The sequence below is a fragment of the Centrocercus urophasianus genome, unplaced genomic scaffold (assembly GCF_019232065.1).
Source record: "Centrocercus urophasianus isolate 14NV4802_14NV808 unplaced genomic scaffold, USGS_Curo_1.0 seq_14, whole genome shotgun sequence".
Lineage (NCBI taxonomy): Eukaryota > Metazoa > Chordata > Aves > Galliformes > Phasianidae > Centrocercus > Centrocercus urophasianus.
The window spans coordinates 10,101,013-10,118,077 of record NW_024884586.1 but is presented as its reverse complement, the minus strand read 5'-3'; the positions used below and the strand labels follow the sequence as shown (position 1 = coordinate 10,118,077).

At 49.6% G+C, this 17,065-nt stretch overlaps 2 protein-coding genes across 2 annotated transcripts; one reads left to right on the top strand and one right to left on the bottom strand.

Moving 5' to 3' along the window:
• Positions 1 to 1,013: 1,013 nt before the first annotated feature.
• FTH1 (ferritin heavy chain 1) lies at positions 1,014 to 5,401 on the top strand. Its single transcript, XM_042814220.1, has 4 exons — positions 1,014 to 1,258; positions 2,646 to 2,792; positions 4,282 to 4,407; positions 5,064 to 5,401. Exons 1-4 carry the CDS (start codon positions 1,148 to 1,150, stop codon positions 5,223 to 5,225), a joined length of 546 nt encoding a protein of 181 aa, XP_042670154.1. The 5' UTR covers positions 1,014 to 1,147; the 3' UTR covers positions 5,226 to 5,401.
• Positions 5,402 to 6,017: 616 nt separating this feature from the next.
• On the bottom strand, positions 6,018 to 16,881 carry BEST1 (bestrophin 1). Its single transcript, XM_042814219.1, has 10 exons — positions 16,652 to 16,881; positions 14,326 to 14,485; positions 13,401 to 13,495; positions 12,782 to 13,015; positions 11,938 to 12,092; positions 10,860 to 10,937; positions 9,562 to 9,714; positions 9,052 to 9,132; positions 8,346 to 8,497; positions 6,018 to 7,981 (listed from the first exon to the last, which is right to left on the bottom strand). Exons 2-10 carry the CDS (start codon positions 14,475 to 14,477, stop codon positions 6,793 to 6,795), a joined length of 2,289 nt encoding a protein of 762 aa, XP_042670153.1. The 5' UTR covers positions 14,478 to 14,485; positions 16,652 to 16,881; the 3' UTR covers positions 6,018 to 6,792.
• Between the last annotated feature and the right edge of the window lie 184 nt (positions 16,882 to 17,065).

Genomic DNA, 17,065 nt, shown 5'->3' with positions numbered 1-17,065 from the left:
GTGCTGGTGGTAGCAACGGTCATGAGGAGACGGTTGGACTGGATGATCTTACAGGTCATTTCCAACCTTGTGATTCTATCATTCTATGATTCTGTGTTTGAACAGGTGTCCTAAAGCCCCCGCCAGGTAAATGGAACAGCAGCAGGCAGGTCATGCTCGGTACCTCTTTTTGTGTGCACACGGTGCCTTTGCTCACTGCTAACACGCGGCGAGTTTCCTTCCCAAGGTCATTACCAACCAGCAGCCATCACTGCAGGTGCCCATTAATGCCTGGAGCACTGTGGATGTACCTCTCTGCTGCATCCGTTTCTTGGGCTGGCTCCTTGGGCTAACCAAGGATTTTGACCTTTATTTAATTAGCCTTTTGCATCTCCTCACAGTTTGAAGGAGCACTCAGAGCAGGGCCCGGTCACTGGGGGGAGGAAGTCTGGGAACTTTCCATGCCGTGGCTGAGTCAGCGGGTGTTTTATGGGGTGGAAAGCACTGGCAGGTGGGGTTCTGTAGGCCTTTCCAGTGCAAAGTCCCGAGTACGTGACGAGGGTAAGGAGCACGCGGCACAGCACAGCTTTCTTCCTAGCATTACAGCAAGCAGCTCAATCATGTCCCACCTGAAGTTAAAAAGCTGCACGCAGCTTTTAGGGAACAAACACACGTGCTCCCTTGTCCTCGGGGCTACGGGCACACACACAGCCCCAGGATCCGTGGCTGGGCGGGAAGCACCAACGCAGTCACGGCAGAGGTGCCGTGCAGACACCTCTCGGTGACGGCTGCGCCTCCGACTTCGCTTACCGCGCACGGCCGTTCTCGGCAGCAGGGCGCCACGGCGCCGCCCCCGCGGGAAGGGGGCAGCACCGCCAGGGCAGGTGCTGAGTCACGGCGGCCCCGCGGCAGCTCGGCGGGCAGCGCCTGGAGGCCACGCCTCCTCCCCCCCCCCCGCGGGGGCGCGCTCACGCGCGGTGACGCTGCGGCGGTATAAAAGGGGCCGCGCGGGGCGGCAGCTCCCAGAGCGCGTCGGCGAGGCTGAGCGGAGCGGGTTCCTGCGTCAACAGTGCTTGGACGGAACCGGCCGCGCTCGGGCCCGCCGCCTTCCCCCCCGCCGCCACCACAGCAGCCGTCGTATCCGCCGCATCTCTCTCTCGGCAGCGCCATGGCTACGCCTCCTTCCCAGGTGCGCCAGAACTACCACCAGGACTGCGAAGCCGCCATCAACCGGCAGATCAACCTGGAGCTGTACGCCTCCTACGTGTACCTCAGCATGGTGAGCGGCGGAGGGGGGGCGGCGGCAGGGGAGCGGGCGGCCGGCGGCCCGCGGCCCCGCGTCTCGGCGGCCGAGGCCTGGCGGGGGGCGGCTCCGGGCGGTGCCTCCCGGCGCAGCCGCGCTGCGTTCCTCACCTCGGGGGAGGGGGCGGCCCGAGCCGCTCGCTGGCTGCGGGGGGGAGGTGGGGGCTCTTATCTCCGGGCGAGCCTCGGCCGCGCGTTAGCTGCGCGTCGTCGGCTGTTATCAGCGCCGCTCAGCGCTCTTGGGCGGCTCTGCCCTCGGGGCAGGGCTGCATAGCAGCGGTTGCCCGACGCAGCGCTTGGCGGCTCTCCCAGCGGCTTGCTCCGGAGGCAGGGTTCTCGAGTCCTGCTTTTGAGGTGAATTGGGTGGGATCCGTGGCATCCCCTGTTCCGTGCTCGCCTTAGTAGCTTGGCACGCAGCTCTCGGTTTAGCTGTAGCGGAGCTGGTGCCTTCAGTCGAGACAGCAGCTCTGATCCGTGTGGGAAACTTCCTGGCTGTCCTGTATTGCAGCCTTTTGGTGTAGGATTTAACGGCTTGCTGCTGTGTTACTGTGAAGGTGCGAACCTCCACTGCAGGCTGAATGTAGCTGTTGTGATAGCGGTACACAAACACCGCTGTCCTGTGAGCCTCCCAGCTGCTGCTGTCGGAGCTGAGAGCTGTGCAGGTTCTTGCCTGGTAGATAGCTGGCACAGATACAAAGCTTTCTATTGAACTCTGCTTTACGTCTCTCTCCGAAGAAAAAAGGAGCTGTGGGATGGCTTCTAACCGCTGTCACGAATCTTCTGGCTTTCAAGAGCTGATGTTGTATTGGCTATTGAATAGGTATTATACTTACAGTTAAGCTTTTTCGCTTTTAAATGTAATACTGAAGGTTTTTTCAGAAGTACGAAGGATACTTGCTAGTCTAATACCTGCTAAATCTGCTGGAATATGTGTGAAAGCCTTATGAAGAAGCACGTTAATGTTTCTGGCTACTCTTAGCAGGTGTTACGACTAGAACTTTGACTTGTGACCACTATGAATAGAAGGAGTGGGAAAACAATCCTTGAAAGCAAGATAGTCCAGAAGTCAGAAAAATATTTTAGTGGTGTGTGGGATTTCACACATCAGAAGTGAACCAAAAATGCCAGTTACTTCTACTTATCAAGACATGGGTTATAATCCAATAAAACTTAATTCTAGCTGGGAATACTGAACTTTCCATGGAGGGAAGATTTTGGTCGTTTTACCCTGCTGCTGATTACCCACAGCTTGGGCTCTAGCCTTCTGGAGGGGTTGAGATATTTGAAGTTACAGCGTAGACTTTGCTTTGTGTGGCTGCAAGAGTGAAGCTTGAGTTTCTGAGCACATGAACTCTTATTTTCAGTCCTACTATTTTGACCGGGATGATGTGGCTCTGAAAAACTTTGCCAAGTACTTCCTGCACCAGTCCCACGAGGAGCGTGAACATGCTGAGAAGCTGATGAAGCTGCAGAATCAGAGGGGTGGGCGCATCTTCTTGCAGGACATCAAGGTGAGCACTAGCTCTCTGGGCTCTCAGACCTAATGCAGAACTAGTCTTGGGGACTGTCTCCAGGCCGTAGGGGAAGGAATTCCCCTCAGAGGCCTCCTGCAGAAAAGCAGCAGCAGCTGCCAGTGGTTGAGCGCATGTGTTGCTGTGATCAGTCTGGGCAAAGTCTAGGTATGCACATTAAGTTGCTGACCAACTACTAAGAAGCAGTTCCTCCATGAGAACAGCTGCACATACATAGCTTATAGTGGTTTTAGAGGGGGGTGGGGGTGCAGGAAACAGTGAACTAGAGTATAACTAGTTCAGCTATCTTGAGTTCAACTGCATGTGCCTTCTTGGCTCTCTAGTCTTGTGACTAGAGATAACAAAACAACTTGTTTCCAGTTAGAATCAGTAACTTGCTGCAAGACTTCATGGCATGATTTGCTTGAAGTCCCTTCACTCAATTCTTGCTAATTACTAATGGCATTAAACTAATGTCAGTTTAATGTATAGCAACTCTTTGTGGGGAAAACAGGAAGTGACAGCCACGTTAGAAAAAATATCTAGCCAAACAGGCAAGTTGATACCTGAACTGCTTTGTTTTCTTGGAGGTTGTACCTATACAGTGGCATAATGTGGCAGGCAGCTCAGCACCACACGGCTGTTCACTCCATCCCCTCTCCACTGGATGGGGGCAAGCATTAGAAAAAGGATTTTAGGGGCTGAGGCGAAGACAGTTCACAGGGAAGTGAAAGGGAATGTAAGAGAGAGACAAAACAAGTGATGTGCAGTGCAGTTGCTTACTGCTTGCTGGCTGATGCTCACTCCTACAGCCCACTCCTAGCAAACTCCCCCAGTTTTATTATTCAGCATGATACCATATGGCATGGACTATCTCTTGCAGTTTCAGTCAGCTGCACTGCTTCTGTGCACAGCCAGCTCCTTGCTGGCACAGCAGTATGAGGAGCTGAAAAATGCTTGACTTCTAGTGCAAACACTGCTCAACAACTAAAACATCAGTGTTATCACACTGTTCTCCTTGGTGGCATCGTACCAACCACTATGAACAAAGGTTAGCACGTTTCAGCCAAAAACAGGACACCTGCTTAGATGTTTAGGCCATGAGATTACAATGGAGGAAGAAAAGTAGTTCTAAGTTTTAACCTTCCAAGATTACACTGAACGTAATGTAAGGAGACTTAGAGAACAGACATACATCTGTTCTCTGTGACTTTTAGTCTGCATTCAATTCTGTCCTAAGTGCAGCGTGAGTGCCAAGTTGGGTTTTTTTTTTGTTTTTTTTTTTTTTTTTTTTTTTTTTTCCCCCAAGGCCCAAACGCTTGAGCTTGGTTGTGTTTAAGGAGTTTTGAGTAAAGAGCCTTACTGGAGAACTGCATAGTGCAGCAAACTGCTTTTTTAGATGCAGCTTTAGACTTTGAGACCAACCTAAAAGACTTTGCTCTCTATTGATTTGTTTGCTTTATAAAAAATATGGTCTTTTTCCTTTTAGAAACCAGATCGTGATGACTGGGAGAATGGACTGACTGCAATGGAGTGTGCCCTGCACCTGGAGAAGAACGTGAACCAGTCGCTGTTAGAACTGCACAAATTGGCAACTGAAAAGAATGACCCACACGTAAGTGGGTGCTGAAGCAAGATTGTAGCTGTGCAGTGGTGAAAGGGAGCTGAATTAGTGCAGCTCTGCCAGGAGGAATGTCCTGGTGTTTTTTTTTTTTTCTTTTTTTTCAAGCAGAGGACCAATTACATTAGGATGACTAAGGTCTGTTGTAGAGCACAGGGTGTGTAGCTGTGCTCAAACCCTTTTGTTGCTGCTCGTCAGAACAGAAAGCACTCATGTGAACAACATTTTGCAGAGAAGTACGTTTAGCAGTATGCAGGGGGCTTGACTGGGGGCCAAAGTCACTTTTTTGGAACGATAAAAACTGCTGACACTTTAGGCTGCTGCAATTCAGACACATGCTGCTAACCTCTTAGTTAAAAAAGCCTCAATCCAACCCTGGCAATGATGTCTGTAGTAAAGCCTCCAGTTGTGAGTTAACTTATGTTTTCAAAATACTTTGGAAAATATCCTGTGCAAGCTAGAAGGATTTGCTTTAAAAGGAGCAATGTAGCTTTAAAAGGAGCAATGTAGCTGACTGTTCTACATGTGTAAATGCTCATGCTCATGAAGTGCTGTACTGTGTACTTAAATACCTTGAGACACACTTGGCTCATTTTTTTTCAGTAGGGTGAGCTGTGTTCAGGCCTAAACTTCTTTCTTCTCCCTTCCAGCTGTGTGACTTCATCGAGACTCACTACCTGGATGAGCAGGTGAAAGCCATCAAGGAGCTGGGTGACCATGTGACCAACCTGCGGAAGATGGGGGCACCCAAGTATGGCATGGCAGAGTACCTGTTTGACAAGCACACCCTTGGGGAATGTGACAACAGCTGAAGGCTTGCTGAGAGCCGCCCTGTGGGTTTCAGGGGGACTTCTGCTTTACTGGTCCAGCAGTGCATGCGTCTTCAGCTATCTAGATAAGCAGTTCTTATACTCTGTTCCAAATATCAGCCCTCTTTTCTCTTGTGTTTTGTGTACTGCCTTCCATCCAATAAAGTGACTTGGTTCAAGGTGGCTTCTTCTGCTTTTTTTCTTTTTTTCCTTTAAGAAGTGTATGTGCAGGATTGTGCTCTGTAGTCTTAACTGAGAAAGTTATCTTGAGCTGAGCGTGGATGAAGAAATAAATTGGAAGAACTGTTTTAACTCTAGCACTTCAGAATTTTAGTGAATACCACTTGACTGGGGGGGGGAACCTGCAAGGATTGCAAAGGAACTGAAACATGTTTCCAAGTGCCTTTGCCACCAAAGCTTCTGTCTTAATGTACAGGAAGAGGAAGGCTTGAGGCTCTATGCTTCCTGAACTACTACCTGTGAGTTTAGGTCAGATTGTGCCTGTCTAACAGAAATGGCACTATACTTGTGTACAAAAACATAGCTCTTGCATCCTTCACAATATAAGCTAGACAAACTATTGCAGGTACTGTTTTCAAAGATAACGTGTGGGGTATTAGGTACGGATGTAGTGCTATTTGCCCAGCTCAAACAGCTGTGCCTGGCAGGCAGAGGGTTGGAATACTGTGTGAGGGTATTGGAAGGGAGGTGGGTGGACTGGATTTATCACGTGCCCCTTGTGATTGAAGGGAACATGCAGCTTTCTGTGAAAAGAGGAAGAACTTTGTGGTTTCTTTAAACTTTTATTGTGTAGAAATTAAAATGAGGAAGTGGTCCTGGACTTCTGCCTTGCTTTTAGGGTTTGTTTGTTTTTTATAGGGAAAACTTGTTAAAAATCCTAGCTTTATGTTGTTTGCTACCATCTGGATAACTTGGAGTGCTTTCAAATGAGCAAAGCATGATAGAAAGCTTGAAGCAGTGTAAGTACGGTTGTTGGCAGCCACTTTTTTGAGTAGCCTTAACCTATCATTTTACTGGTGCTGGAGAACACCAGCTGGATAGGACTTCATGAAGCACTGTGGCTCTGTATCACAAATGCTGTGCCTCAGTCCCTTTCTTTCCCTGGAGCAACTTCACAAGTCCTGGGCCTTATGGCAAATAGTCATGTAAACTTGGAGCTTTGATTGCTGTAGTGTCCTTAACTACGTACCTCTTCTGCTTTGAGCTATACCTGCATTCCAGAGTCTTCAGAACAGTATCTGTTCAGCTATGGTTCTACATAGGCATTTGTAATTCCTAATGCTAGAAGTCTTATTTTGCTAGAGTGTGTAGAGATTTTTTGTCTTTTTTTTTTTTTTCTTGTTGCAGGCACTGAGGTCAAGTGCCTGCTATTATGCCTGAGACCAGTAGTGGTGAGTCACTGGTGCTGGGCTGTAGGTGAGTAATATTCCAGAAACAAGAAGTCTGGCAGCACTGCCCTTCTTTTAGGAGGATGAGTGCTAGTGTGGACCAGGTGTGAAGACACTGCAGTATCATTTCTACCTGGCATACACGTGTGTGTCAGTCTCCTCTAGCTGCCCTGATCCATCTGCTCTTCACATATGCTTTCACTTGTCTCCATGATCACCTCCATCAGCCCCACGTAGTCACCCTCAGCGAGAGAGATGCCAGAGTCATTAGTGGATGGGCTTTCTGCTCTTCTTGTCTCTCTCGTAGGAGCGTTACTGCTTCTGTTTGCTGTATCTCTCGTGCTCCTGGAAGCCTCCGATGGATGCTGGTCTGGTGCACTAGCTGCATCTTCTGAACTTAGACTGTGAGTATCGGGGCCTCTGTTCCCTATGGGGGATCTCTCCAGCACTGGGGATGAGACAGGAGTGAATGAGAAGCAGAGGGAGGTGCTGCTGCTGGGCGGTATGTTGCTAGGTTGGGGGAGGGCACTCGATTGCTCAGAATTGGGGGTGGCTGTTGCTGCGTTCTCCAGAGCTAGCCAGGGTGGGTGGGAGCCTTTTAAACTTTTCAGACTTTTGAAGCTGCCCTGCTGCTCGTGGTCTGGGGACTCTGCTAGGAAAGGGAATTTAGGGCTGTCTGATGCTGTGGACAGAGCTGCTGGACTTCCAGTGATGGCAGCTTCTCTGCTTTTACTGCTGGAGTTGCTCTTTTCTTCTTCCACCATTACAACCAGCGGGTCAGGACCTTTATTCCGTTCTGTTGGCCAAATAAATGTTTCCTTTGCACCTGAGCCCAGGGAGCTCTGGCTTTTGTACGTATCACTCATCCTGGAAGGTGAGGAGTTGACAACGACATCCTTGAGAGAATTTGAGCATGCAGCTATGCTGGAGAGTGCAGGGGGCTTCTTGCGCCCTTGGCGTCTAGAAGGGAAGATCATGGGGATGGAGCTGATGGGTGTCTGTGGAGCACTGTAGAAACCAGGTCTCTCATAAAATGGGGTAGATATGAAGGCATCAAACTCCCTCAGTTTTCCATCCTCACTGTCCCACTGCTCCTGTGAGTTGGTGTCTCCCCTTGGCTGACTGATGTTTCCTGACTTGCCCATGTCTTGGTACATGTAATGGGAGAAGGGGGATGTGGGCTCCCCTCGCCTGCGCAGTAGGTTCATCCGAGAAGAGGACCTGGAGAAACTTGGTGACTGAACACCCAGGAGGCGGCCCAGGTGTCCCAGTAGTGGCGTGGAATGGTTTGCTTCCTCATTCTCTTTAATTTGCTCCAGGGGCTGGAACTCCATCTCTTCTTTCTGCATGCTGGGGAAAGGCAAAACAGGCTGTTATGCAGTCACAGAACATGGTGCTTTCTGGTGGTGAGACTGGCATCACAGAGAGCGTTGCTGCCAATGGCAAGCTTCTTCTGTGTTGCCACATCAGTTATGTGTTAGGCCCTCCGCTACAGGGTGCTTGCTGCAGAGGAGGGGGGCAAGAGATCAGAGGTTTTCTTTAAGAAAGATACTGGCTGTCAGTTTTGGACAAATCTGTAAGTATTTTAGAGCAAGGTTTCACAGACTAGATAGGAATATAGTGTTCTTTCTTACTCAAGTATAATATCCTGCACTGCACCTGCTCTACGGTGTAAATGCTAAGGTCTGTTCTGACTCCCTGTAATTGCACTCACCTGATATCAAAGGTTGATCCAAGAAATGATGGGCGCTTGTACTCAGCGGTGGCTGCAGTGTAAGGTGGTTGGGGATCAGGCTCGTTCCAGTATAGGTCCTTCTCCAGGATGGGCAAATCCTGATGCATCTCATCCACTGCCATAAGGGAGACCTGGGGGGAACAGCAGGAATGTCAAAGTCAGCAGCCTGTTAGCAGCAGACAAAGGGATGCAGGGCAGAAGAGTGCCATGTAGCATGGAAGTGAAACGAGCAGCTGGATTTGCTATGTGGTTTCCTGTCAATTGTGGGGTGTTTTTTTTTGTTTTGTTTGTTTTTTTGGTTTGGTTTTTTGTTTGTTTTGTTTTTTTTTTTTTTTTTGCATGGAAAGATTTGATTAATTACAAGGAAAGTGGTGTGGGATGAGAAATGAAAGCAATATGCTCACTAGAACCGATGAGCTTAGTGTTAGGTAGGGAGTTCTTCTGAAGGAGAGTTACTGCACAGAAGAAATCAGAGGAGGTGATTATAGGTGCAGGCATGGTGTGGGAAAAGCCGGGAAAAGGCAGAAATTATGTCATTCACTGTGTCACTGAAAGGCAGTGAGGGTCTGAAACAGAATCTGGACCCATCGTGTGTGCTGGGAAATGGACCAAAGGCCCAAGTGAAACTTTAGGTGCAGTCCTAAGTGTTCCTCTGCAGGTCAGGAGAATTCTGCCTTCACTTTACCTGCAGATTCCTGTCGATGAGCCAGTTGGTTTCAAAGTCATCGTCATCCTCCCCAAAAGGGTTAATTAGTTGCTCGGCCACCTGTACGTGGAGAACACACAACAAAGGTCATGCTCATAGCCATCCCCTTCCCAGCAGGGAGAATGTCTATTGGACAGAGCCCAGAACTGCACTCAAGGGTGATGTACCCTGAATTTGGGTTCTCCCAAAAAGGGGGTGGCTTAAAAACAGAAGCTTGCCAGTTTCTAGGAAGCATTGATATATAGGTAATGCAGTCCACTGCCTCTCTTTTCCCCCAAACTTAGGAAAGGTGAAGCTGATTGTCAAGTGAGATGCAGAGAACCTGAGAGTGTTAGCACTGTCCTTAGCTCCCGTTGGCTCTCCATTTGTCTCCCAGCAGCTGGCACGTTGCCCATAGGCCACAGTGCACAGCTGGGTTCTTTGTGAGCACCAACTAGGAAAAACCCAATGGGTCGGATTCCAGGTCCAGGCATAATTTCTTGGACGTACCTTTAACCAGCCAGCGTAGAAGAAGAACTGCAAAAACGTAAAGACAGGCACAAAGAGATCTAGTTCATGGCCAGGGTATGCTTTTTCAGGATCCAGGAACTGCCGCCCGATCAGACAGGCCAGGAAGAAGCTGTAAACAGCCACAGTCACCACCTGGGAAAGATGCCAGGGGACACACCAGAGAAACTTAAGTTCCCTACTTGCTTTCTCAGCGTTTTTCTTTTTTGTTCCCACCCCACTTATATCAAAACTGCGGTGAGCTGCTGGCTCAGGAGCCCTTGAAAGCCTTGTATTCAGTTACAACAAGCTTCTCCTCTGCTTTTTGCAGGAAGATTAATTTTCACTGCAGAAAACTTTAAGTGTGCCCTCTGCCCTTCATTGTTATGTACACTGCATTTCACTCCACGCTGTCCCTGGAATGACATCTCTGTCCTAGTAGTTCCCTGTAGCCCCTCATGGTTTGGTAAGCATTTTCCATATCTGGGAGGGGAACCCTGAGCATTAGTGCCAGCTCTGGTTTGGTCCTAATGAAGGATATTTTAATATTTGCCTGCTTGCTTGCCCAAATTGCAAGCTACAATGAACTTTGTACTTTTCTGTGCAATCACGAGACTGGAAACTTCCACTTTTCAAATTAATAACAGCCGAGACTCGTGTCAAGCAGGAAGGTTCAAATCAAACACCCGGCATCACGAGACTCTTGAGTTAGCCAGGCACTTGCCAGAAGGGAACAGCACAGGGCTGCTTCAAGATGCAAACGTTACAGCGTGCCTGCAAAGACAAACTTTGCAGTGTGGATGGGCAACCATAGAAAAATGGGTCATGCTCTGCAGAGAGGAGACTGTTCCAGTCCATCTGGTAAATCCTGCTCACAACTCCAAGACCCAACTGAGGCTGCCAGAGGAGCTGTCAATTTGGGCCCAGTCTTTTCTACAGCCTGACATAGCTCTGTGGACCTAAACTACAGTGATATCTCTTCTCTGCAGGGCATGGATCTGCATGTATCTGTGTTTTCTGTGCACTCATATGGAGCACGTTATAGGTAACTAATTACACTCGGAGAGTGTTTCTGTAGAGGTTGCTGTGAATTACAGAAATAAGGCTGGGCAGTGTGTGTGCTTATGAGTTATGTGTGTGTGAGAGCCAGCATGGGGCTTGCATGTGCAGGCATGGGTGAGAAGTCCAATCATATGTAGCATCAACATGGTCTGTGTGTAGGGCAAGTATGGGGTCAGAGGAGATTCCAAAGCAGCACGTGCAGGCAGTGCAGCCACGGATGTGGGGGAAGCCCATCTCACCTGGGTGTAGACCAGGGGAATGCTGATCCAGTCATACCCATAGAGCCGCCCGCATTGGCTGCGCAAAGTGTTGAGCTCCTGCAGCAGGGAGAAGGAAAGACCTGTTGGCACTACATTTGTGTGTCCTTGTCCATCCCCTCCTGATCACACCTCTCTGGAAGGTGGGGCTCAGTCAGGGCTGCACTGGGGTCAAGCCCTCCCCCAGCAGAACACCAGCAGGGTCTCACACTTGCTGTGGAGGAACTCCTTGCTACCTGGATGTCTCTGTCTGAGACCTGAGTCCCTTCTTAGCTTCTTTCATAACAGAGGTTATCTCCTCACAAAGTGAGTGTCTCAACAGATCAGAGGCAAAGATATCTTAGAAATAACCATCTCTCTCTTTTGACTTGTTAGCCTAGATGAACAGCCCAGAGGGATGAAACTCACCCCAGGCAATAGAAACAACGTAGGCCTCTCAGCATGTGAATCTTAGAGGTGACGAGCTGCTCCAGAGTCTTTCTTTTCTCTGCAGCTCTGCAAGGACCAATGCCAGGTCCTGCCTGTGGAACATGGCCTGCATCCCAGGACTATCTGAGGGTTTTCAATAAAGACGTTGTCTGCAGGGATGCTGGTTGTTTAATGTGCTTTTGACTTCTGCTTTTTTCCAGACACATGCTTTGCTTCCTTGTGGCTTTACAGTTGTACCCTAGAGACCTTCATTGGACACTGGAATGTGTGAATGGTGGAGGAAGTTTGATCCAGTACACACTACATGGGTGTCTCCTACGACTACATCTAGATGTGAGTCAGATGGTTTCTCCCAATCCCAACTTTGTGAAAGACATTACATTCTTTAGCCTCTGCTGCATGTGGCATCACCGATGTGTCAACAGGCCACGAAAAATTCTACTCTGTCACCAGTTGGAAAGTGGCAGTGGGGGTATTTCTCATCAAAATGAATGTAATATCCCCAGGGACAGGCATGGCTCACTGTCTGGACATCCCACCTCAACATTTCGGTTCCTTGCCTGACCTCTTAAATCCCTGCAGTTCCACCTGGAGGACTGCATGAGGATCTCAGTTGCCTACTGTCACTCACATTCAGGATGCCTTGGAGCAGCACGCTGTCCCGGATCCTCCCCTCATTCCTTGCTTTCACAGCCAGATTGGAGAACCACACGCATGGGATCCAAAACTTGTTGTGGGGAGAATTCAAGCTCTCAAACTTCTTGTGCTCTTCAGGTGTCATGAGGCCTAAGTGGAAAAGAACAGATGAGAAAGGAATGGCCATAGAGAGCAGAAGGTAGTCACCTTATCTCTTCTTATAATTACAGGAAAGATGTGGGCATTCAGCCTTTGGATGCAGAAAAGGATGGCAAGTTTTGTTAAAATACTGATTTTTAAATGAATGCAAGAAGAATTTCTTATTTCATAGAATAAACCAAGTTGGAATGGACCCATAAGGTTCATAGAGACCCATAAGGTTCATAGAGTCCAACTCCTGGCTCTACACAAGACCACTCGAAATTCAAACCCTCTGTCTGAAAGCGTTGTCCAAAATCTCCTTGAACTCTGGCATCTTGAGGTTGGGCAGCCTGTTCCATGCCCACTGCTTTCTGGTGCCCCTTTCCCTAACCCCCAGCCCGCCTCTCCCCTGACACAGCTCCATGTTTGGGTCCCGTCCCTTGGCTCTCTGCTCCCCGCTGCCCTGGTGAGAAAACTGTAGACTTTGGATGTCTGCAGAATGTCTGACCAGATCCCAGCCAGCAGAGAGATAGAGAACTGCTGAGGGTGCAGTTACGTAGTGTATTTAGACAACTGTTGAGAATGTGATAACTCGTGTCCTAGAACTGCACCATCTCTGCTCCAGAGTGGAGGTCAAGTGGCTGGGAGCTGCTGCCTGCCTGGCCCAGAGCTGTGCCGAGGGCAGTACCAGTACTGACCTGCCCTCACGACGTGCTCCATGCTGGGGAAGCGCTTGTACACAGCCGTGCTGACGGAGCGCAAGATGAGCACGCTGCACAGGTTGCTGTAGCGCATCAGGGTGCGACGCAGCAGCCGCCCGTATTCATCCTCCCCATCCACGTTGCAGGAGACCAAGTTCATGATGCGGTCAGGCCACGGGATGCTCTCGTACTGCGCCCACCAGCGGGACACCACCAGGGCCACGTAGAAACCTAGAGGTGAGCCGAGCAAGTTAGCCATCCTGAAGGAGGGGAGATGTGTGCTCTTGTATGGGAAGGCTGGCACTGCTCTTATAGGGATGAGTGAAGGCAGACCTAATTTGTATCATGCTAAAGCTAGAGTCTGGCTTTCACAGCTTGTTTAGAGATATTTGGTCCTTGCCCTCCTGGTAGAACCAAGATCACACCAGTGCATCCGGGCAGTGAAAGCTGTGTGCATACCTCACAGCTGCAGCATTAACTGATGTATTTATCACAAAGGCAGAATGAGGGAACTGCTCAGTGAAACCTGCCTGCTTGAAGAGCTGTGTTGACCCAGGGTGAGAGAAGAAATGCTGCCCGCTTCCCTCCCTGTGCGTTCACAGTCAGAGCTCCTTACCCAGCACAAAGGACACAGGGATTAGCTCAGCATAGCTGTTGCAGTAGAGTGCCAGCTTCTCAAACATCAGCCTTTGGCTTTCGCTGAGGATCAGCCTGAAAGGGAGGAACAGAGACATCAGCCTTAAGGAGGAGACTGTGCCTTGTTGGGCCTGCTGGGTAAGAGTCTGGCAAGGGAAAGCAAGGACACGTAGCCACGATACAACCATGCTGTGGGTGTGGGGTGATGTGGGGAGCACTCAAAATACCCTGCCGACATGTCCAAAGGAGCCTGAAGTGGTCACTGGGTGGTAATTGCTACAGTCTGATTAGGGAGCCCTATGTTTTTCACCTAGGGGAAAGTGCCATCTGGAATCAGGTGTTTGCCATAGTGCTTGGATGTGCACATTTTATTTAATATCCTGAAAAATGTCAGTCCAAGCTCTGCTCACGTCAACAGTGCCCAACATGAGCTCCTCTTTCTTAGAGCTGCCTTCCTGCTGCCATGCTGCATTTACCCAACCAGGGGAGCTCCTGCCTTTCCCCACCCAAATCAGACCCACCCCAGCACATAGCTGCCTTCTGACAGGTCTGCAGTCCCAGAGCTGATGTCTGCTCTCAGAAACGCTTCCCACTGTGGAACACCTCCAGCACCAGTTCAGCCTTGGTCTCTACATGCCATTCTTCTCAGGTAGTTATCACATGCAGCTTTTCATCTCCAGGAAGAGGATCCGTGTTCCTCTCCAGGCCCAAAGAAGGAAATCTGTCAGCTCCTCAGCCACTGCAGCAGTGAGGAAAAACCCTTCCTCCTCTGAACAGAGGCTGGTTAGTGTCTGGCTAGCTGCTTTTTCTCAGGACTGCTGTCCCAACCCTGGTTTGTTCAGATGTCCTGCTTGGGACCAGCTGAGAGCAAGGAGCTGTGGCGGTGCTGGTGTAAGGATGCTCACCTATAGACAAGGCTGATGGCGAAGTAGAGGGAGATGAAAATAAGGAACTCAGAGTAAAGGAGTTTGTAGATGCTGCCTTTCCATTGGAGCAGGAGCTGCGAGAAGGTGCCTAGGCGGGCATCGGCCACACGGTTAGTGTATGTCACTGTCATCGCAGATCCTGGTAGGGACACAAAATGAGCAGTTGTTGAAGCTGCCAAGCAAACCTGCACAGAGGGAGGCCTGGACAGAACAGAAATCTCAGGTGTCCCAGCAAGGTGGAAAGGAAGGAAGAAAGAATGAGAGAAAGAGCTGAAATCAAAAGACAAATCTGTTGAAGTCTTTAAGGTAGAAAACCAAGAGGAAGCTTATGGTGGGCAATTACTGTGATGTGTTTACCAGCTTCTTCCTGTGTTTTAACTGCATGTGAGCTGGTTGCAATGACAGTTCACTTTCTGGTGAAGCCCCATGTTTCTAGCGCTGGATTGTCAGTGTTCAAATGGAGCTGCTTGATGGGAGTGGACAGAGCCCACGTGCCACTGTCTTCCGAAAAAACATGTTTGAGATTAATGACCAGTTTCACAAATTCCGAAGTTCCTTACCCTGTTTTTACGACAAGTATAGCTGTCTTTAAATTTGGGCTGATGTGCATAACCAGACTATGTCAGCTCTGGCACTGCAAGCAAAAAGCCTTCCCTGTCAGAGAGCTGAGGGATGGGTTTTGGCTGGCTCACAGAGCACAATTTCCAGTAACTCCACCTCCCCTATCTTCATTGTGAGATAAATTGTGCTGAAAGAAAAAAGGAATGTTATCCAATCATGCAGCATCCTTGCTGCACTTATTGTTTTCTAACCCTGGGTACACAATTATTTACCATCAGCTAATTGTTGGACTGACATTCAGATAAACCTGAAGTTTTGTATAAAAGTAAAAGCCACTGTAATCCGTGCCATTCATGAATAATTATTCAATGAAAAAACTGACGGAATTTCTAAATTGAATCAAAACACATTGCAGAGTTGTTAGACATTGCTTTGGCACTGAGGTTAATAGTAGAGGGACCTTGGCCTCTTTCTTGAGTTATGGAGGTACCGGGAGGTACTTCCAGGGCTGATTCAGCCCTCACTGGTCTGTAGCAGCAGCTGCAGGCAGGTGAATTTGTGCCCATCCTCCTCATTTAAACATCCCAGTGAAAGACTATAGTTAGGTGAGGAAAATTCATGTCCAAGCCAGATGGAGCCATGAAGATAAACTGCAACGTCTGCTGGCTGCTTCAACAAATAACATCTTTGTCCTGACTTTGGCTTCTTGGTTCTGCTCCTCCTTTGGGTTTCCCTGTTGTAACTCTCCCTGAGTCCCCCAAAGATTCTATCTGAGGGGCACAGCTGGCACCTGCCCTGCCAAGAGCTCCCCGGCTGCACAGCCGCCCCTTTCACTGCATACTCATACACCTTCACACCTTTCCCACGTGTATTTCTGGTCAGTGCACAGGATTGAGAAGTGTCTTGTAACTGCCCCAAAGACATCACACACATGAGTTGTACAGATGAGAAATGTATGGAAACACATGCAAAGGCGCTGGGGGCTGCTTACAGAAAGCAGAGTGTTTGCTTTAGGCTTCGGGTCTTGAAAGTGCTCGGGGAGATTCTTCATTGCGTAATTCAAATGCAGATTCACTTTTTACCAAACATGGAAAACTTCAGCTCTTGTCTATGTAAGTAATGGATGTCGCCCACCTCAGTGCAGTTCTGTTCAGGCACAGGACGCGGGGCTTTTCCCGGTGCTTCTGCCTGCAGCCCTGCGCTCTTAAGGCAGCTCCCTGCCTGCCAGCCTGTGCGCTTGGCCCTGGTTGTCACTTTGGCAGCTGGCACTCTTGCGCTGCTGCGTGGGGTTGAGGTTGCTGGTGTGAGGCAGCTCACTACAGCACCGGCACGATGGTGCTGGGGGGGCAGAAGAGCTGTCCCTGCACAGAGCCCAAACAGCCCAACTCCCCATAGGATGACAGGGAACGTGGCACAGCCAGCCCTGCGCCTCTGCTCCCCGTCTCTGCTGGCATCAGCTTGGCAGGTCCCTCTGAGCTCACTGCCGCACCTGGGATCGGCTGACACTGACCAGGCTGCGGGAGTCCCCAGCAATGAGGATCTTGCAGCAGCAAGCCAGATTTGCCTGTGCAAGTTGTGTTACCCGCCGCGTAATGCTGCAAGCAGACACGAGCGCCTATTGCAAGTGCAGAGAACAAAGAGATACAGTGGACAGAGAAAGCAAGAGGAGTGATGAGCTCAGATGCACAGTAAGATAGACAGACTGATCAGCTAATCTCTGCTCTTGTGAGGACTAGATACTCACAGTCGCGGGCTCCTGAGCTACACTGGAGACGGTGGAGGTTTGATCCTGCATGTGTCCTCGCTGGGTCCTTTGTGGCAAGCGCCACAGCCTGCCTTTCCTTGCCCCCTTGGCTCATGGGGGGATTGAACCTGACAGACGTGGTGTACTAAGGAGCCTGAAACCCACTTGGGAGCTGCAGCCGGTCACTTGATGCCATAATCCTTTCTCATTACAAAAGAGACTCTGTTGTCTTTTGCCCTGTTCCTTTCTAATCTTCTGAGTAAGCCCTGCGTGTTTATAGAGGAGGCTGAAGGAGGGGGAGGCAGGGCTGGCTGCTCCACACTGCTGCTGCTAACTCCTGGCACAGCCATGGTGGCTGCCAGAGGAGAAGCATTTTCCGCTAATTCTTTCCTGTTTGATCCCTTTCTCTGTGTC